At 39.9% G+C, this 22605-nt stretch overlaps 1 protein-coding gene across 3 annotated transcripts in view; it reads right to left on the bottom strand.

Moving 5' to 3' along the window:
- Positions 1 to 22605, bottom strand: part of ELAPOR2 (endosome-lysosome associated apoptosis and autophagy regulator family member 2) — a 286012-nt gene that overhangs the window by 74474 nt on the left and 188933 nt on the right. For 2 of the 3 annotated variants that reach the window (XM_060304726.1, XM_030857005.2), the window contains 2 exons: positions 17579 to 17699; positions 1751 to 1946 (listed from right to left, as the gene is read on the bottom strand). In XM_060304726.1, coding sequence (XP_060160709.1) covers positions 1751 to 1914 — 164 coding nt within the window. In that variant the 5' untranslated portion in view covers positions 1915 to 1946; positions 17579 to 17699. Of the gene's footprint in view, positions 1 to 1750; positions 1947 to 17578; positions 17700 to 18644; positions 18777 to 22605 lie in introns of those variants that run through there. The other variant, XM_060304727.1, reaches the window with a different exon arrangement.

Here is a 22605-nt window from a genome sequence, read left to right as displayed (position 1 = left end):
ACAATTCCAAATTTATTGGGATTAGAAAAAGAAGCCACACAATATCTCCTGCCCACCAAGACAAAGATGTGAGATCTCATAACATCCTGCTACTACCTTCCCCTAAGGAACTCTTTTATTTAAAAAAATTGAATTACATTATACACACACACGTTTCCCCCGTTACACAAAAGTATAGTGTTCCTATGAAAACTTTCGTAAGCTGAAATGGTGCAAAGCAAAGAAGCAACTACCTTAGGACACATCTTACTAATGGATTTACAAAATAAATCAAGATAAAGCATAGATCCCAGACACAGTTCAAAGTTACGGTGGCTTGATGCTGAGATGCTGCATGTAGCTCCAGGAGAGAGCTTGGTGGTGCCACTCTCGCTGTCCATGGTGCACACTGCCGCTATGACAGCCTCCCTTGCTGCCAAACCAACGCTGAACAGTATTTTTGCTTTTTGCCCTTTTTTTTTTTTTTGTAAAAGCAAAAATCCCCTTCAGATTTCTTTTGGTTAGCAAAAACAGGTACTAATATAGGTTTTTCATAAAAGCGAAATGATATAAAGCAATCTTGGGAAAAGCAGGGGATGCTTGTGTGTGTATATGTACATACATAAATATACATCTTGAACTGCATGGGTCCAATTATACGCAGATTATTTTCACTGAAGACACATTACAGTACTACTTGATCCATGGTTGGCTGAATCCGCCAGATGCCGCAGGGTGGATACAAAAAGCCAACTGTTAAGTTATAAGTGGATTTTCAACTCAAAGGAGGATCGGCACCCATAACTCCCACATCGTTCATGGGTCAACAGTGTATGCACGTGTGTACATATACACATACGTACGTGTGTATATACGCACATATACATTTTATACACAGTTAGAATTATTAGATATAACAATTCTGTTAATGCTATCTAACGTCACAACCCTATGTGATGAAATGACTGTTATCAGAAGAGTAAAAATATCAACTGGCAGACAGAGAGACAGCTATATAAAGCAAGGGGGAATGGAGGGAAGGTAGGAACGAGGGAGGAGAAAACACATCTGTTATCACAGCTAAATAATTCCCCAGCATCTTTAGCTCAGAGTAAAAATACTGAGTCGTGAGAAACCATCCTTGTCAGAAGGTAGCCCGAGGCCTAAAGTTAAATTCTCCTAAACATGGCCACGTGAAAGGGGAATGTTACATAGTCAATACAAGAAAACAGGAAGGGTAACAGCCCAAAGATAAACATTTTGTGTTTTTTCAAAACAGTTTATCATTCCTCCAATGTTGTCACAGGCAAACCTAATAACCTCCTATTAAAAAGGTGGAAATTAAGTAAAGGTGCTTTCCACTTTGGGTTTTTAACCCACTCTATAACCGGAGACACTCAAGTGTCAAAATGAAGGTTATACATTTTTCCTCTCAGGGGAAAAGAAAAAACATTGAAGTAATTCATTAAAATTACAGAAGGGTTTGTAGAAACACCACTGACTTAATATAGTTATAAATGCATTATTAGAAAATTAACTTGTTTTCTTAATAGCTTTATTGAATTTTTTGCGTACAGTATCTATTATGTCCTAAGAGCAACTATTTTAACCTCATGAAAGTTCAGCTACATTATTCATAAGGACTGTTAAAAAAAAACTGTGACTATTTGCAATTAGTTTATCTATAATCCCAATCACTACCAAGATTATCCTCAACATCTTTCTGGAAAAGAGCAACCACACCCTTCTCAAGGCTCCTTTGGATTCTTACTTGTTACAGCCATCTGGCCTGCTGTCAGAAGGGCCGACCACAGTGTCCATGAATGTTGCAACGTTGGAAAATCCTGCCGGCAATTCATCCCATTCATCAAATTTGATGCCACTGCCCAAGGAGTAGGTGCCTTCACCACACTTACTGCATACCTGATTCTTCATTTCTAGATACTCCCCAGAAGCACAGGAGAAAGCTGGAAGGCAGAAGAATGTATAATCCATTAGTCATCACACCCCCCATCAATTTCCTCCCCTTCACACTGTCACCAGCCTTATTTTTATAAAGCTCTGATCAGGTCACACCCTAATTAAAGCTTTCCAAAGTCTCCCTTATCACTACATGCACTTCACAGTCTGACTCCGACCTATTTTACCAGGCTCATCCCTTGACCCATTCTCTTCCAACCATAACAAAATTCTTATCACTCCCAGAATATTTCATCATCTTTCTCGCCGCTGTGGTCTTTCTTCGGAGATGCTGACCAACGCACCTGCTCACCTGGAAAACTCCCGTTCCTAAGTCAAAAAACGACCCTCTTCAGAACAGAAGGTGGGGCCTTACCCCACCAGGCAGTCAACTGTGCCTCTCTCTGTGCTCCTACGATACTCTTCTCATAATACCCCCCTTAAACATAGACAGACGGATGGATGGATAGATAGATACCACTTATCAATTGATGTGAGACTTCAAGCTTCCAGAAAGCAGGGATCATTGCAATTTTTGAATTCCTAATTGTACCGGGCAAATGCTGAGTGCAAATAAAAGGCTGAACCGGTTTGTGATATAAACGTAACGGGGATAATGAGAGGGTAGTGCTTCACATGCAATAGCTAAACAAGTATCTCCACCATGGGTCCATGTTTTCACTATTCACGACTCCCACTGAGTCATTTCCACAACCTCCTTCTTTTTACTGATGATGTCAAGTTCTGTGCTCATGCTCAGAACTAGCGCCAGAAAACAGCAGCCACAGGCAATGTGCAGGACAGCTGACACAGTTATAGAAAAGATGGCAATTCTGCCGCTAAGGTTTTACTCATTCAGCAAATGCAAATCTATGTCCCCCAAGAGTGTGGCTCTGTGCTCAGAGCAGTATTAGTCACTCAAACGTAGCAAAGAGCTTTCTAATCCTTTAATCAGGATATTAAAGAAACAAGAACAAAATAAGACCTCTAAATTATCCAACGAAGAAAAACAAATCTCCCAGCAGAGAGCGACGCAGCGAAACTTCACATTTAGGTAAACTCCCTTTTAGAATACATTTGGAAATGTCACAAGAAATAAAACAAGCTAAGTTTTAAAAAACGAATTAAAGAAATAAAGCTAAAACCCACAGTCATCTACTTACTTATCCACAGAATAAATGTTTTTCTTCAGAAAAGCTTAAGATGCTGTACAATGCAAATCAACATCCCTAAATTAGCAGAACATCAGAAAATAAAGAAAGGTTAGGCAAAAAGTATTGCATGCTGGCTATAAGGTCAAAACTATCTTGGGGTCAAGTTGTACCACTCCCTAAATCTGTGACCTTGAGTGAGATACGTCACCTCTCCGTGCCTCAGTTTCTATCTCAGAAAAAATAAGATAATAATCACAGTGCTGCCTGATAGAGCTATAACGAGAAACTAAAAAACAGTATAAAGTGGTTAGCACAGTGCCCTGCCTTTAATAAATGCTCACAACACGTGATTATGATCACTACAACGTACTAAGAAAGAAACAGTTATAGAAAAAAATTTATTTTACTTTTTATGGTTTATAGGTCTTCTAGAAAACTGATAAACAATACCATAAAACAAGAGCCCACATTACACTAAATCAAGGGTCAGCAAACTAGAGCTCACAGGCCAAATCCGGCCTGCTACCTGTTTTTGTAAATAAAGTTTTATTGAAACACAGTCATAACCGTTCATATACATATTGTCTATAGCTACTTTCACACCACAGTGGCAGAGGTGAATAGCTGTGAGAGACTGCACTGCCTGCCAAACCGAAAATATTTACTTTCTGATAAAACAAAGTTATCTTTGAAGACAGTTTAGTCTAGTGTCCAAAACTGAACTTTTAACTTAAATAGGAAGAAGTAACTTTTTATGATAAGTTGTTAAAAGGGACCCTAGACTCTAAAAAGGAGATGATTGTGTTTGTGTTATTTCAGAGAGTGCCCATTGCCCTTTAAAGTCATTAAGAATATCGCCAACTCTTTCGGAGGTATTTCTCTAAGGTCAGAAGGAAAACTGAGAGATAACGTTAACAGTAAATGTATTGAGTACAACACAGCCAATTCTTTTTACTCACAGTAGTTATACAAAGTTATCGTGAAAACTAAACTGGCAAATAATGAACCATTGCTCCTGGGGAAAATACAGGCTTAGGCTCCTGTGATTCTCCAGTCACAATATCTTCATCAACAAGTCACAGTATCATCTTCATCAATATCTGGTTTTACGGGTTTTTCAGCCGGAAAACATCTTATTTAAAATATATTGTTGATTCATCAACATTAAACTTATGGCCCACGGCACTAATACTTATACTTGAACTAAGCTTATTTAACACGTGAATTTTCTCCAAAAGGCAAGGGACAGCCTTCTTGCACTTAGGATCACTAGCCAGCACTTCAGCACTATTTTAAACAGTAAGATCACCAATAAAAAGCATAAGAATGCAAAAAACGTGGCATTAAATAGACTGTGCAAATGACACTGTTGGCAGTATGCGAGATGAAATAAGGAGGCAGCCTGTCACCGTCTTCAACCTCAGCTGGGACCACATGGTCGGGTGACTCATTTTTACTGCTCTGTACATGTCTGCAAATGGCAGTGAAAGTATTACATGGACTGATCTGAGAGTTACAAATAAATTTTTTAAGGTAGGTAAATTTGCAAATATGGCATCCATGAATAATCAGGATTGATGTGTTTTAATAGATCTGTGAAGGAGGAAGATACTATGCCCATTCGCCAGAAGCAGAAATTGACACACAGTACATTTAAATAACCCTATCAGAAAATTATCCAATTAACAAGTGGCAAAGATGATATTCAAATTTAGCTCTCTGATTCCAAAACTCATATGCCAAGAAAATTCAATTCAAGCAATAATTATTATAATCAATGCAAAAAGGGCAAGTAATGTCAAATTAATTCATTATTATGTTTCACATCTTTCTTCATTTGCTGTCTTGAAATGTGCATTATAAAGCAATAACAATTCCCTACCCCCAGGTATCTTATGAAATTTTTAATATATTATAGCTGAAACACACACATTTATGAAATATTTTAGCAAGTTACTAACTTCCATATGCCTCAATGTCCACACCTATAAAAGGAAAATAACAGTAATATCTATCTCCAAAAGTTTTGGGAGTAAATGAGATATTCCATATAAAACATTTAGCAGTGTGCCTGACATAAAGCATAATAATTGTTAGCTGCAATTATTAATAATATAATTCAGGAGTCTGGGACAATCAGAATTCTGCCACTGGATTGATGATTGTACATCTCTTTAGAATAATTACATGGTCAAAGTTAGGTGAATAGCTATAGGGCCTTTAGTAATACAGAGGAGCTAAAGAGTCTACAGCTTTTTGTATTTTAATTATTGCTTCCTCCTCAATCTTTTTTTCCACCCTGGAAGCCAGCTCTAGAGGAAAGGAAAGGAAGAGCCACACGTTCTTATTAAACACAATTTACTCCATGAGATGATGTCAACACGGCCCTACCGACCTCTTCAGGCAGGCATCAACGCGGACCAGCTTTTCCTTTTCTTATACCTTCTGTCCTACCCACATCTACTTTCTACTTGGACTCTGCTTTCTTGGCCTTTGGTTTTTAGTTGAATTAGAAGGGGTTTTATAATATTAAGGACTATACTCTTCATTTGAGTTCGCTTACAGTACAACATGAGACTTTTTAAAATTAAAATATAGTTGATTTACAACGTTTCGTTAGTGTCTGGTGTACAGCAAAGTGACTCAGTTATACGTATATACACATATTCTTTTTCATATTCTTTTCCATTATGGTTTATTATAGGACACTGAATATAGTTCCCTGTGCTATACAGTAGGACCTTGATGGTTATCTATTTCATATATAGTAGTTTGTATCTGCTAATCCCAAACTCCTAATTTATTCCTCCCTCACCCCCTTTTGCCTTTGGTAACCATAAATTTGTTTTCTATGTCTGTGAGTCTGTTTCTGTTTTATAAATAAGTTCATTTGTGTCATATTTTAGATTCCATATGTAAGTGATATGATATGTATAGGATCTGTCTTTCTCTCTGACTTATTTCACTTAGTATGATAATCTCTAGGTCCATCCATGCAGCTGCAAATGGCATTATTTCATTCTTTTTTATGGCTGAGTAATATTCCATTGTATACTTGGACCACATCTTCTTTCTCCATTCATCTGTCCATGTACATTTAGGTGGCTCCCATGTCTTGGCTACTGTAAGCAGTGCTGCAGTGAACATTGGGGTGCATGTATCTTTTTGAATTATAGTTTTCTCCAGATGTATGCCCAGAACTGGGACTGCTGGATCATATGGCAACTCTATTTTCAGTTTTTTAAGGAACCTCCATACTGTTCTCCATATTGGCTGTACCAATTTACATTGCCACCAACAGTGTAGGAGGCTTCTCTTTTCCCCACACCCTCTCTGGCATTTGTTATCTGTAGACTTTTTAATGATGGCCATTCTGACTGGTGGGAGGTGATACCTCATTGCAGTTCTGATTTGCATTTCTCTAACAATTAGCCATGTTGAACATCTTTTCATGTGTTTGTTGGCAATCTGTATGTCTTCTTTGGAGAAATGTCTATTTAGATCTTCCACCCATTTTTTGATTGGGTTATTTGTTTTTTTGTTATTGAGATGTATGAACTATTTGCATATTTTGGAAATTAAACTCTTGTCAGTCACATCATCTGCAAATATTTTCTCCCAGTCCATAGGCTGTCTTTTCCTTTTGTTTATAGTTTCCTTTGCTGTGCAAAAGCTTATACATTTGATTAGGTCCCATTTGTTTATTTTTACTTTTATTTCTATTGCTTTGGGAGACTGACCTAAGAAAACAATGCTACAATTTATGTCAGAGAATGTTTTGCCTATGTTCTCTTCTAGGAGAACTATATATGCTCTACTATACATAATATATATACTACAGAGTATATATACTATATACTACTATAAAGATAGAAATATGCAGGTGTGGGAAAAAACATTTATATCCATCTGTCCCCAACCAGCAAATGGCTGGGCAACTTATTTAACCCTCCTTGCCTCCATGCATTCACATTCCAAGGATGACACGGCTTTCCCCTCCTGCCTCACAGGACTGCTTGTGGTCCTATGAGAGACTGAAAACCACTCTGAGAATAAAATATGACATGAAAATTTAAAGCTTTGCTGTCATCATGCAACCACCCCGTACAATGTACCAAACAATAATCTATGAATTGAATCATTTATATGCTGATTATCATCTATGATTTATGCCTAACAATAAAGAACATCTATTTTTAATCTTTTCATCACAAGGACCACTTACTTTTGCTTTTCTTCCTTCAGATACCTCACGCAATGGAAGATGATGGTTATCAATTACCTTTATTCATAATTCATCCATTTTTGCTACTTTAATTCAAAGTTACTACTAAAATTACTTTTCTAAACAGTAAACAGCAATAAGAAGCAGTAATAAAATTTTCAGTTTACTTGTTCAATGAGATGTTGATGGTACAGGGAGCCTATGCACTCTCATTACAGGTAAGTATATGGGAATCACACTATATTATGTCACTCAACAGATATTTCTTATCTAGTACTTAGTAGGCAAACACCAGGCACCAAGGGTATTTTGGTGAATAAGATGGAAATAGTCCCTACTCTCATGGAGCATCTAGTCTAGTCTAGTCTAGACTTATCTTCCTCAAAATAGACTGAATTTACATTTCACTAAGATAAATTCACTGTAAAACTATCGTTATCTGTTAACCCAAGTTAATAGCTAAATAAAAAATAGTTACATATATTTATGGGGAAATGATTAATTAAATCAATTCCAGAATTAAGATGAGCCAATACGTCTATTTTCTTCAATTGTCTCATTTCACTTACATAAGATAAATAAAACAAGGTTAAAGCTGCAGGCATTGTCATTACTGACTATACAAGAAGAACACTCTTCCAACTATTACTAATATTAAGGAAAGTACAAACGGAAAATAATGCACAGATTGTGGGTCTCGAAAATGATAAATTTTACCTTCATCAATCATTTAGCCAATCAATTATCATTATCAGATTATTAAAGCTTCAACTGCCCGCCAGGTTTATAATTCTTCCCACAGGAAACAAAAAGGAAGTAAGAAATGGCATCTAAAAAGAAGGTGAACATCAGCTTCAATCTAGCGACTCTCAGCTGCTCTTCCCCCCTCAGTACCAGTGACAAGGAGAAGGCTCAGACATTTTCTTTTCTAAGTTCTTATTTGCGAAATTCTTAAAGAAGAAAAATAATTTCTCTCATTTTACAAAAATGAAAGTGAGACAGGAAGACTCCAAAACAGTACATTAAAAGAGGCTATTTCTTGGGCTTCCCTGGTGGCGCAGTGGTTGAGAGTCCGCCTGCCGATGCAGGGGACACGGATTCGTGCCCCGGTCCGGGAAGATCCCACATGCCACGGAGCAGCTGGGCCCGTGGGCCATGGCCGCTGAGCCTGCGCATCCGAAGCCTGTGCTCCACAACGGGAGAGGCCACAGCAGTGAGAGGCCCGTATACCACACACACACACACACAAAAAGGCCATTTCTTATGATCCAGCAATCCCACTCCTGGAAATATACCCAGACAAAACTATTCAAAAAGATACATACACCCTTATGTTCATTGCAGCACTGTTCACAATAGGCAAAACATGGAAACAACCTAAATGTCCATCGACAGATGAATGGATAAAGAAGATGTGGTACATATATAAAATGGAATACTACTCAGCCATATAAAAGAACAAAATAATGCCATTTGCAGCAACATGGATGCAACTAGAGATGATCATACTAAGTGAAGTAAGTCAGAGAGAGAAAGCCAAATACCATGTGATATCATTTATATGTGGAATCTAAAATAAGGCACAAATGAACCAATCTACAAAACGGAAACAGACTCATGGAGAACAGACTTGTGGTTGCCAAGGTGGGTGGGGGGAAGGGAGAGCGATGGACTGGGAGTTTGGGGTTGGTAGATGCAAACTATTACATTTAGAATGGATAAACAACAAGGGCCTAATGTAGAGCATGGGCAACTATATTCAGTATCCTGTGGTAAGCCATAATGGAGAAGAATATTTTAAAAATTCACACATATTATACACATATTATACACATATTATATACACGTGTAACTGAGCCGCTTTGCTGTAGAGCAGAGATTGGCACGACGCTGTACATCAGCTCTACTTCAATAAAACTTTTTTAAAAAGAAAAACAGGCCATTTCCTGCTGATGTTCTTATTCACTGAAGGCAATTTTCCCCTTGGCTGAAGGGAATCTTTCTTCTGTTTCATTGAGATTTTATTTGTCGTAAGTGTGTTTTTCTTGTCAAAATCCACAAGGCAGCAATGCAGGCTGATTGTGAGTCCATCACCTGTCTGCCATGTTCACGATAAGGTTGGAGGAGAGTAACAGAAGGTAACACTTTGCAAATTCTAACAGCAGCAGACACTGCAGTGTTCCTATGAGGAGTATATATTCATGATCACTGAGGAGCTATATTGGTCTACTCCACTCTAATTCACAGGTGATGGAATATGAGGCATGACGTGATCATAGAATGAATAAATTATGATACGTAATAACACTTAAACCTATCAGGATGACCAAAAGGGACTTTCGAGATCACCTGGTACAAACCCTCCCAATATGGATGCCAAGTTTCCTCATCTGTGTGACCTAGGGCATCTTAGTTCAAGTTTTCTACAGTCACCACAGGCAGACTCACTATCTATGAGTCTCATGACTCTTATGACTCTCTACCTAGTAAACAGACTCCCTGCAGTACCATGGAGCCAAAAGATTTTATTATAGCTAAGCTAAGAAAAATCCACTGTTTGTATCTGAAGTAAAGAAGAATAGAATTCAAAAAGCATACCTCTGCCCCAGAAGTCAAAAGACGTGAGTTCTAGTTCCAGCAGGGCTGCCTGGCCACACGGGGAGTGAACACACGAGCTGCTGTGCAAAGTCTGAAGTGGCACAGTTAAATGATCAGAACCGAATTCTTTAAGCCTGATGCTACCAATAACCACCTTTAACTTTCCATTAAGACTTGGAGATGAAGATGGGGGCCACAGAGATGTTTGTAAGTTCAGATTTGGGAAATTCTTTGACAGAGAAGGGAGAAAAAATAATTTTCACCTCTCATTTTACAAAAATGAAAGGGAGACAGGAGACATACAAAGCAGTACATTAATACAAACCACTCTGGCCAGTGTTCTCTAATTCACTATTCTCTGAAAAGAATATTCAGTCAGAGGACTGCCTCTCCATCTGTGAAAATGAATTCTCACGTCTAACATTCTTTCCAGGGAATGGGTCCTCACAGAACCCTAACAGCTAGGATGGTAGGACAGTCACTGCGCTTTGCAGAGAAGACAGATCAGCCAGAATACCTGCCCTCCCTCCTGCCCACCCCCCAAAAAACATCACCAACTCCTGGTGTTACATAGAAAATTGATCCATGTAACACCACAGCTATAATCCCCATTAAATTAGTGGAGCCTAGATTAAAACTTCCCATCTGTTTTTACAAGCAAAAGCTAACTAAGGTAGATTCCATCTTTAAAAAAAAAACCCACAAGTGTGTTTTATTGTGGCTTCTTGACTTCGGTGTTTGATGGGGAAGAAGACAAATTCCAGTTCTTCGAGCACAGGAGGACACAAGGTTTATGGGGAAAAAAAATCTAACAGCGAAGGTCAGGGGAGGGAAAATGTTGAGAGTACTTGATGAGGTCACCAAAGGGGGCAGAGCAATGCATCTGTGAAATCAGTTTTCTCAACTTCCAATTATGACCCAACACTTTGATTCTTATCTTCCTGAACTTTTCCTCTTCCTTAGAAAGTGTCGGTCACCCTGTACCTCCTGATAGTTTCTCTGCCCTTGATTTTGCCGGTTTGAGGGCTGAGTTCTCTCATCTCCTCATAAAACACTTTTTTCAAAGAAGTTCCCTCGACCATAGCTCCCATCAAACACAACTGATGGAAAGCCTGCTTCTGATCTGTTATCGTAACAATCTCGTGCGTTGCTGCCTTTCACCCACCACTCGCGTGTTGCTGAGTGGATTTAACTCCAACCCTCTTCCCGCCTGGAATCTGATGCATCAACATCCCAAACTAAGCCTATTGAGGACAAAATGTTTCTGTCCTTTCATACGTAGAATAAAGTTTTACTAATCTGATTAGATCTCCGTGTCTCACCTGTGGAAATGAAACACCAAAGGCAGTCTCTAATGTGATGGCACCAGGGTTATTCAATCAACAAACATCCCAGTGTTCGAAGCTGCCTTAGGATCCAGGAGAGGATGACAGCTCCTCTCCTCTTGGGAAGAATGAAACAGGACTCTATTCTAAATTAAGAATTTCTGTAGTTGAAAAAATACCGATATTTTTCTAATACATGTCAGATAATGAACGCATACTATATGTATGTTTTCTAGACATGTCTACAGTTTTCTAGACACAGAAAAAGAAAAACTAAACGCTAAGCAACTCATTGTATTTGAGGATATAACTACAAATGTGCCTTACATTCAGAACGTTATTCCCTTACCTTTCATAAAGATAGACACAATTAAGAATAAAATCTACAAGCAGGTCAGTAATCAATTAAAATAAACCCCCAAGCAATATATCGGAGCCTTTAGATGCCGTCTTTTAAAAACTCCACTTACCTATAGGAGATTTGCATCATATTTCTATCAAGAGGTAAATGTAAGGTGACCACAATGCCTCAAGAAGGGGCCTAACAACTTGCTCAACGAACACTGTAGTCCTGTCCAAAGAGGCGCGACACCGTAGGGGTTAAGAACACGGACCCAGGAGGCAGACTGCTCGGTTTCAAATCCCGGTTCTGCCTTTGACCTACCTGTGGGAGGTATCCCAGTGCCTCCTTCACAAGGTCGTTGGGATGACTGGGTTTGACTGAATACCTGTAAAGCATTTACAGCTGTGCCTGACATACAGCAAGTAAAGATTGGCTATTATACATTTTATTGTTATTTTCACTAAGTTATATTATTATATAATTATGACTCCAGGCACTATAGATTATATTTATCATTCCATTTAAGGCCCTCAAACACCTGCGAAGAGACGTCTCCAGGTTAAAGTCCTTGGTGTAACACACCGAGCCTATGAGATTTGTCAGAATCTCTGTCCCTGCTCACATTCTCCGAGTGCCATCCACACAGACCTCCCATAGCCCCCAGGAAAACCCAGTGCTGCCTCTAAGCTGCACCTCTGCCCGCGTTTCCTCTGCCTCAAATGCCACTCTGCTTCATCGAGTGCGTGAACACCTTCCTTCAGGGTTCGCCTCAGAGATCCTCAGAAAATTAACACGTAACGGCCCGTAAAGTATGGCATTTAATCCCTGTCTCAACTTGCAGTCAGGGCGCAGTTCTTCACATCAACCTGCCAGGGGTCAGATAACTTTCCAAGGTGATTCAGTCTGCATTTCAAACTCACACCTGCTTCACTGTGAGGTCCTCTTGACTCCTCCCTCCCCAGCAAGATCACCTTAGGTATTTGTATCTATCTTGCACTTTGCCCCTATACTCGAAATAATTTATTACCCACGGGCTCCGTTACTAGAATAAAAAATCCTGGAAAAAACAGGAATCTCTTGTTCATTTATTTTTGGATCCCTATCATCAAGAATTTAGGAAATACGGGCTTCCCTGGTGGCGCAGTAGTTGAGAGTCTGCCTGCCGACGCAGGGGACACGGGTTCGTGCCCCGGTCCGGGAAGATCCCACATGCCGCGGAGCGGCTGGGCCCGTGAGCCATGGCCGCTGAGCCTGCGCGTCCGGAGCCTGTGCTCCGCAACGGGAGAGGCCACAACAGTGAGAGGCCCGCGTACCGCAAAAAAAAAAAAAAAAAAAAAGAATTTAGGAAATACTCAACAAATGTTTAGTGAACGAATTAAAACTCAATAAATACCTGTGGACTAAATACTTTGCTCAAAACATACAAGTCTGTTGCAGAGCTGGGGTTTCATCTGAGGTGTATATCATACCTGACCACAAACTGTGGGAGGCCTGGGACTGGACACCCATGCGGTAATGCTCCCACTGAGACTTACGGAGCAAAGAAATTGTATGAAATTAGTTAAGTCATAGCACAAGTAACAACGTATAAAAATTGACTAAATTAGCCTGCCATGTGTATTTAAATCTGTGTTCCTCCAAAAACGTTATATGCAGAAATTAGCAAAAGGGTGCAACTACACATCGGATAAAAGAGTTCTATAATCAAACATACTTGGGAAACTCTGGGTAAAACAGAATGCAGTTAACACACAGTAAATATTCTAGACATAATTACCATGTTTCTCAGAGGCTTTATTATGAACATGTGGACTGCATCCCTCCATCAAGGGGATACAGCAGTCACCATTTTTTAAAAGTATTGGGATTTCATGACAGAAAACCTCAACACGCTTTTTTTGTTTACATGCAATACTTCTTGGGATGAGTATTCCACAGAACAGACTTCCAGCATGATACACCATCACCATTCAATATCAACGTACTCGATTTGCCCAGATGCACTGGCTGCCCTAACAATAACAACACTACACAACTGAAACAGACTAGGTATTGAATTCTGCGGAAGAGCCTACTTTCAAAGAGCTATGATCCCCCCAAAACTGGATTTTTAAACATCCCACCCAGGAAGCTAAAGCCAACTCTCTTTCCATGAGAATCCTTTCTCTCTTTCAACTCCAAACTAGAATCAAAAGATGTTGACTCAAACTGTCACCTCTGCTTACTCCTTCAGGCCCATGAAATGTAGGTTATGACAAGAGATCAGAGAGACACAATGGAAAAAGGAAAACAATTGTAGTCAAGGGTTTTCCTTCTAATCTGTATACAGCATTTCTTAATCTAAGAACCAAATATTAGTTTATATAAATACTAAAGTACAAGATTAAACAATGCCCACAATACTATAACTTGATGCTAACATACCAAATGGGATTACAAATATCTTAAATAGTCATCCCCAGTTAGAAAATGATGTGTTAAGGTTGCAGTCATGGGCCGAGAAATACGGGAAGGAGTGAGCGATAGAAGATACACATTCCCCAAAGGAAGAGATAACTTATGTTTATTTCCCTTCGGTGTTCTAGACTTCTCTGAAAATAGGTAAGGCAATAGGTAAAGGAATTCTCTCCTCACTCCTAGTAGCCAGGCTTTTATTTCTAAGGTTTGGTTTGAAACAGCAAGTCCCTTTTCCCCTGTGTGGTTGGTGACAGAAGAGACAAGAGAGAGAAGAAGGAGAGAGAGAAGGTACCCCATCCAGGCAACCATTCCAAAATGACTATTGTTTTTGACAATCTAAGAAAGTCAAGAGGACACCCAGAGAGTCAAGGGAAGATTTTTTAAACTCTCATGCAAAAGGGAAGTGACGCAGCAGTGGAGAAGGGATGGAGTAAGAACAGGGGTTATATCCCCTCATTCTGGGAGGAGGCAATGAGTGCTGTGTTCAGGAATGACATGCTACCTGCAAGCTGTGCCTGAGTGATGCCCACGGACACGAGACTCAGCACCAGGGCTTGGAAGAAGCAGCAAAGTTCCCTGGAGCTAAGCCTGGAGCCAGCAGAGAGAAGGAGCGAGATGAAGTCATTTCAGTGGCCCACGGCAGCACTGCCTAAGACACTGAGGTTTCCAGAGCAGGGGGACAGCAGGACAATGAGACGCTGTGTCAGTTAATAACCAGAGGTCTCTCCATCCCACTTCCTGAGGGCAGCAAGCCTCAAGCTCACATACAGTCCAGGGATCCGCCACAGCAAAAACTGATACCTGACTTCCCACTAACTTCACTTAGAGCCTTGTAGCCAGATTTTACAAGATTTTTAAAGAAATAAAGATATAATATAGCTTGCCCATCAATTCTATTTAAAAAAATGCACAGGTGCTACATAAACATTCTCATAATCCCTTTCCTAAGGAAAGGCCTCCTCTACTGCTTCTTTCTGAGGAAGGGGGAGAGATCTAGCTAATTACATTTTGAAGACTCTACAGGAACTTCCACCGAGGACACATTCTGGGTTTTGCTTCACTGAGAGACACTAGGATCTGGGGAAATTACGTCTCACACAACCATCGCCCTAAATATTTTTCACTTACTTGAAGCTGCCGCGTTCCGCGTTTTTCTTTTCTTTTATGTGGCCCAACTGCTGGGCCACACCATCCCCACCCCAACGGGGTCCTGGAAGCTCCTCCAGGCTGTCATCTTCAAGTGGTAATCTAACTCAGTGGGTAAGAGACAGGCTCTGGAATCAAACATGTCTGTACTTGAACCCCAGATCTGCCATGTCCTGGCTATATGACCCGACCTGCAGTAACTTATTTCACCACTTTCAGTCTGAGTTTTCTCATCAGTAAAGTGGAAATACTAAGACTAGCTATCTGAGATGGTTGTTGTGAGGATACAACAGAAAATGATGCAAAGCTCCAAGCACGATGTTTAGCATGTAATCTGTATATGAGAAATGGTAGCTATTACTAGCAGTAGAAAATCTAAGCCACTGAAGGAATAGTCACTTATTATCATAACTGCCTTCAGCAGTGAGTTTCAAAATAACTTGCCTCTACCATACAAAAAAAAGTCACAATCAGAGGCCAGACAAATAACTCCCAGAGCTGATATAAGTATACGGCACAAAAGTACATGTAAGTTCAGATTTCAGACAAACTACCAAGACAAAAAATGCCCCAGCCATCACATAAGTAGTATCATTTCCGGGTATCATTTTTAAAGTAAGTACTGTCATCATTTAAATTGACAAACAACTAATAGTGAGTTTACTAGACCAAGTTCTTAGAGCAGTTCAAGCTGGCATGTCAAATTCATAACATTATCTGTGGAAGATCATAGTAAATAATGAGCAAAAACATCCCTGGCAACATTCAAATAGAAATAATTTGTATTGAAGCATCAGTTCTGAAACAGATTTTTAAACCCTTGGCCGATAAATTTAATCACTAGTGTCCTGGTAAGTGTTGAACAACCGGCTCTCAAGAGGCACCTGATTTGTAGTGTTTGCCAATTCCCATGGTGTAAATACTCCACCATGGCCCATTTCAAAGGCACAATGAGTTCTCAAAAGCCAGTGCCAGCCAACAGCAGCACACCACTTAGATACAGGGTAGTATTCAAAATGGTTACACACTCCACCTCAATAGGGCTGTTTACAAGGAACCAAGGAATAAGCCCACAAGTAAAAGGTAAATATAGATAAATGATATACGGATTTTCTAGGAGGATGACAGAAGCAATTTTGCAATGAGCTAATTCCACAGGCAATACTCAGGCTGCTTCCCTTTTAACTGCAATCCTCCCTCACTGAGAGCTGGTCCTCTTTCTGCACAGGTGGTCACATATACCCCAGCCTTGGATCATCCTCATATCCACTGACCCCACTATCCTCTTAAGATTCTTGCTAGACCCAAGTCTTTCTCTGGTTACCTGGGTTCTTAGGTTCTCTCTGTATTCATTTAATATCATTCACCAAGAAATGATGGCTTTCTTCCTTGATTTTCCTCCTAAGACTTGCCGTCTTCCCGTCTCTCTTTTATCAGTAAACCCACACCTATGCTAAAACTCCTCCAGCTGGTAACAGAGATACAGTTTCTCTATGAAGAGGAAGGAATTAGCTTCCCGTTTAATTAATTTGCTTATCTGCTCTTTCATTTGGGAACAAAAGAACTCAGCTTTTAGGAATAACATTTGGAAGGCTGTAGGAAAACCAAAATAATCTCTCTGTCTTATTCCAGCTTTGAACTCTAGGACACCCCAAGATGACTTCACTGCAGGAACCTGTGACTCACCAAATTCAAGGATTTTGAAAAGTAGACTTTATAAATGAAAATAAATTTCATGACATATTTCTGTTAATTCAAAATGTTGCACTTCAAACTTGCTTAATTGCTAAAAGACAAGCTGTTGAATGTGACAGTCATCAATTCTCTACTCTCTGTACGTTACACTATAAAGTCAAATTATAATATTTCTATGGCAAGAAAAAGAAAAAAAAGAAATCCATTGCCGGATGAAAGCGTGTGTATGTGTGCTGGTGATGAAAGCACAGCAATGTGACTGTACTTAATGCCACTGAACTGTACACTTAAAAATGATTAAGATGCTACATTTTATGTCACGTGTTTAACAATATTACACGTACCAAACGTTACTACGTGTATCAAAAATGTTTGAAAAGTCTCTTAAAATGTAAAGAAGAAAAGAAATCTATTAAATAGAAATTCTGCCACTCTGCCCTTTAGAATTTCAAGTAAGACAGTAAACCAGATTTTTTTAAACAAATAAATAAAAATAACACCCTTTAATATTGCCTGTGTCTCGTTACAGACCAGACGTAAGGGCGCTGAGTGTTGAGAAAGGATGCTTTTGCTCTGCTAGATCAATGTTCTTTTTCTCAAAGGTCTTTTATATATGCACTACAAGGAACTTCTCGGGCTCGTATGAAGGGTTTATGGTTTAATCAGGAAAACAAGTGGTCAAAAAGTCAAAACGTACTGCATTCTTTGCCTCTCACTGGGTCAGGCAGGCCAGAGCAGTCCACTGCAGAATTCGGAATGGCAACTCTCCATCTGGAGCCACTGCTATCACATTCTGTATATTCAAAGTGGTAATCTTCCTGCAAATAATCACAAACACAAGCCTTTGTTAGAGCCAATTTTAATGGGACAACTGCGCTTTCTCAATCATCCCCAAACCTGCCTGGAAGCCTGGCTGCAAACTGTTCTCTCTGCTTGATCCTTATTCTTCCCCCACTCCATCCATACCAAGCAGTACTTTGATCAAAAATGTATCATGCCAGGCACTGAGTAGGCGCTGAGGATCTGACAAGGGCCACGACAGTCAGGCGCTCACGGGGTGACCACCGAACTGTACTCTCACCCACCCCAAAAGGCAACAGCACACAGTCCCTATTTTTTGCAGGCTTCTTAAGCTCTAAATAATTGATAGATATGAATACAAAAGCAAAATAACCCTAGGAAATTGAAGGCTGTCACTGTCCCAAATTTTTCAAAGAAAGAAATAGGAGAACTGTTCCCATTGACCTAATTTCTCACTCTGTTTAAAATTTAACAGAAAGTAGAATGATTAATCATCCAAATACTAACTAAAAGACTACCAGTTTTTAAAGCAGCTCTCCCAGGCTCAATCTCCCCCACCACAGCAAGCTGCCTTCAATCACAGACTGTAACACAGACCATTTACTACAATCGCCAAATAAGACCAACCCACTTGTCTCTGGCCTCTATCTTCACTTGACCTCCCCTGCTCAGAGCACATTACACCCGTGAGATGCTTGAGCTGAGAGGAACGAGGACAAAATGTCATTAGACGTTTCAAGAATAAGAGAAGTTATAAATCTACTCCAAAATATTTCAGTTCAGTATCTTACAAGTTGCTAGTCTGCTTAATCTACTCTGTTTGCCTCCTTTACTGTATCAATGACAGGAGTGAATGGAAATATTGCCACATAAGCATCAGGAAACCAGGTGGGGAAGTTTGTGTGTATATATATGTGTGTGTGTATGTGATGTGTGTGTGTGTGTATACATGGAAAGAATACCAGTTAAAAGGCTGGTTCTGGGGCTTCCCTGGTGGCGCAGTGGTTGAGAGTCGGCCTGCCGATGCAGGGGACACGGGTTCATGCCCCGGTCCGGGAAGATCCCACATGCCGCGGAGCGGCTGGGCCCGTGAGCCATGGCCGCTGAGCCTGCGCGTCCGGAGCCTGTTGCTCCGCAACGGGAGAGGCCACAACAGTGAGAGGCCCGCGTACCGAAGGAAAAAAAAAAAAAAAAGGTTGGTTCTGGAATCAGGTCTGAGTTTGAACTGACATCTCATTCCTCCACATACAATCAATGTGCTATACTGGACAAGCCACTTCGCCTCTCAAAGCAACCATGTTTTTCATTGGTAAAATTACAATAATAGTATTTCCTATCTTGTATGGCTCTTGTGGCAGTTAATTGAGATAATGTCTGTAAAATGTTAGGCATGTTAAGCTACACTGGGTTAGCACTTATTAGTGGTAGAATGATTATCCTTCTTAAGGGCAATGTGGGTACCGAGGATGATATAGAGGAAGGAGCTAGTAGCGGTAACAGGATAAGGCGCAAACAACCTGAGTCTCTGTTTCCCCTGCTTCAACTTCTGCACACACTCATGATAAATGAGAAGGGACTGAGAGTTAGAGAAGGTGTAATTACTGGGCTGGAAGCAAAGGCCTTATGCTGCATTAGGACTCTCCCCAGAATTAAGATTCAGTGTATACTTCAGGCAATCATCTCTGAAGAGTATTTTGTCCTGTCAAATTTTTTTTTTTTACAAAGTTTGGTAACAGACGATTTAAGATTAAGTTATTTGACAAGAGTCTAGATTTCAAATATGTTTTACTGCCAACTGAGGGCAAACCTACATATGTAAAAAAAAAATCAATAAAATCTGCCAAATGGGAAAGGCTTTCCAGAGGGAAAGATGGGAGGAAGGAGGGGGAAAAGGGAGGAAGGGAAGTAAGAAAAGAGGAGAGGGAGGGAGGGAGGAAAACATAACAAAGGTCACTAAATTTGACAACATACAAATGTTAAACACTGTACACCAAAAGTCATCATAAGCAAAAGTAAAAGGTAAACAACAAAACAAACTGGTGAAGAAACACACAGCAAAGGTTAACTAACTTAAGAATGCTGGGTTTCCGAGTTCTGGAAGTGAAGGGTGGTGATGGCTGTACAACAATATGAATGTACTCAGTGCCACTGAACGGGACACTTAAAATGATTAAGATGCTAAATTTGATGTTGTGTATATTTCACCACAATTTTAAAAATTAAAAATGTGAAATAAAAAGAATACTGGGTTTCTAAAGATCGGTAAGGAGAAGGACAAATAACTGTTGGAAGAATGGTCAAAGAACACAAGCAATTCATTAAAGAACAATACAAATGGCCAAGAAGAATATAAAAAAAAGTTGAACCTTGCCAAAGAAATACAAATAATGATTTTCATCAAGTTGCCACGACATTTAAAATATATTTTTTTTAAAACTCCCTGAGGTAACAGTACAGTAAAATGAGCACTTGTGTGCTTCCAATGAGAGGATAAAGTGGGCAGGCTTTCTGGAAAGAAACAGTCAATATGTACCCAGATCTTGAACTTGTTCAAAAACTGGAACCCCAAATTCGACTTCTAGCATCTAATCTAAGGGAGAAAAATGTTTCATGGGTTCAGTGATTTATGGCCCAAATTGCTCATGATGACTTTGCTATAGGTTGAGGGAGCATAATTAACAGTTGAGCATTATTTTCCACATGTATTTATATCCTTAAATACTCATAATAATTCATGTGGATTAGGAAAAACAGGTAATATGATTCCCATTGTTCAAATGATACTCAGAATGGATAAGCGATTTACTCAGAGATATCCAGGTAGTAAGCAGCATAGCTGAGAGCAGAAGTCAAGCCTTTTGTTTACTGACCAGTGTCTTCAGTTTATACAACACCATTGTGCTTAAAGTAGGTTACTGTTTTAAAAGAGGAGTGCTCAAAGTTTTAAATATAAAATCCTGACGGTTACAGAAGTCTAACAGTAAATCATAAGGATGTTTCACGTTCAAACAGAATACGAGAGTGCACAGGTAAGCGGAAACCATTTGATTCCCCTCTTTCTGTATTAGTTTTCTATGGATGCTGCAACGAATTACCACACACGTAGCCACTTAAGACAACAGAACTTCATCCTTTCACCGTGCTGGAGGCAAAAAGTTCAAAATCTTTATCACTGGGCCAAAATCAAGACGTCAACCAAGCTGCGCTCCCTCCAGGAGCTCTGGGGAGAATCCACTCCATGCCTCTTCCAGTTTCTGGTGGCTGCTGCCATTCTCTGCCTCTGTGGTCACACTGCCTTCTTTCTCCTCCCCCTTGTGATTGTATTTAGGACCCATCCAGAAAACCCCCCACCTCAAGATTCTTCTTCACATCTTCAAAGCCTTTTTTTGGTCATACTCACGGGTTCCAGGGATTACGACACAGGTATCTTTTGCGGGGGGTGGGGGGTGGGATAGTATTTGGCCTACCACGATCTCCTAGTGCAGAAGAGCCTAGGCCAGGCATGCAGTTGCATGATGGTTTTCTTGTTCCTCTTGTTCCCAGTTATCTGCATTAAGAAGACTTTTCTGGGCTTCCCTGGTGGCGCAGTGGTTGAGAGACCGCCTGCCGATGCAGGGGACACGGGTTCGTGTCCCGGTCCGGGAAGATCCCACATGCCGCAGGAGCGGCTGGGCCCGTGAGCCATGACCGCTGAGCCTGCGCGTCCGGAGCCTGTGCTCTGCAACTGGAGAGGCCACAGCAGTGAGAGGCCCGCGTAGCGCAAAAAAAAAAAAAAAGAAGACTTCCCTATTTCCATATCCCACTGAGATCCTGGTCCCCGTATGTAAAATTCAGGTGATTTGTTATCATCCTTGCAAAATAATGATGCTGAGAATTCTGGCATGAATTTCAAATGAAGAAAGGCCTCTGAATAAAATAGGTAAGCTCAAGAAAACTCTCCGCCACCACTGCCTCTGTGTTGTTCAGGCTGCCAGTTATGAGATGACAACAGCAGTAAGTACATGGAAAAAGAATGAATGTTGTGTTCTCTGGCTGCAGTGGTAGATGTCATATGCCAGTTAATTTTCCTATGGTTCTTTATTCTACCTGCCTCCTCCAGAATACGCTTGAAATCTGAAGAGCCACAGCTATTAAGTTACAAAATTCTTAGGACCCCAGCAGGAAGCTATAATGTGTTTATTTATAATTTAAAAACACTGAAATGCAAACGTACTTCATGCAGAGGGCATCACTTGGGTCAGGAATTTAGACTGTAGCCCCTGCCAGACGGGTTTTATTTTTTTAATTATTTAATAGGCTATTTCATCTGGGCCAGTAACCATTTTTTTTCATCTATTTCTGAAGTCAACCCTTAAACCCATAGCAGAGATTTAAGAAATAGTGTGACGCAGTAAAATCACTAAAGATACAATATATGCCCCTAAAATATTCTGAATGGTATTCAAGGTACTGAATAAAGAGAACTATAGCACATACACTTTCATATTTATAGATAACACCCCATAACTCTGGCCACAGACCCAAGAAAACATTGAGCTAAACTGATCCCTTGGAAATGGAAATTTTCTGGATGTCAAAGAGCAATTAAAAAGAAAAGGTAAAAAGTTTCTAACACAAATATAACATTAATACATGTCAAAGATTTTATTTAAGTCATTAACTAACAAGTCAATCTGGAAGTTAGCCATCAGTTCAAAGGAGAATTCAAAGAATACATGTAAACAGGCAATCAGGAAAGTGAAATGAATTAACTAAGAGATGCAGAACTGGGAAATATCCTGACGGCAACAATCAATTGCATTCCAAAGTATAAAATCCATTTTCATTTCTATGGACAAGAATCATTTGTATTACTATCAATTTCCTACAGCTCACAGTGTTGTAAAATAGTTCAAAGACAGAGAAAGATGCAGGCCCCTACCA

The sequence above is a fragment of the Globicephala melas genome, chromosome 9 (genome assembly GCF_963455315.2).
Source record: "Globicephala melas chromosome 9, mGloMel1.2, whole genome shotgun sequence".
Classification (NCBI taxonomy): domain Eukaryota; kingdom Metazoa; phylum Chordata; class Mammalia; order Artiodactyla; family Delphinidae; genus Globicephala; species Globicephala melas.
This window is presented reverse-complemented; position numbering and strand designations above follow the sequence as displayed.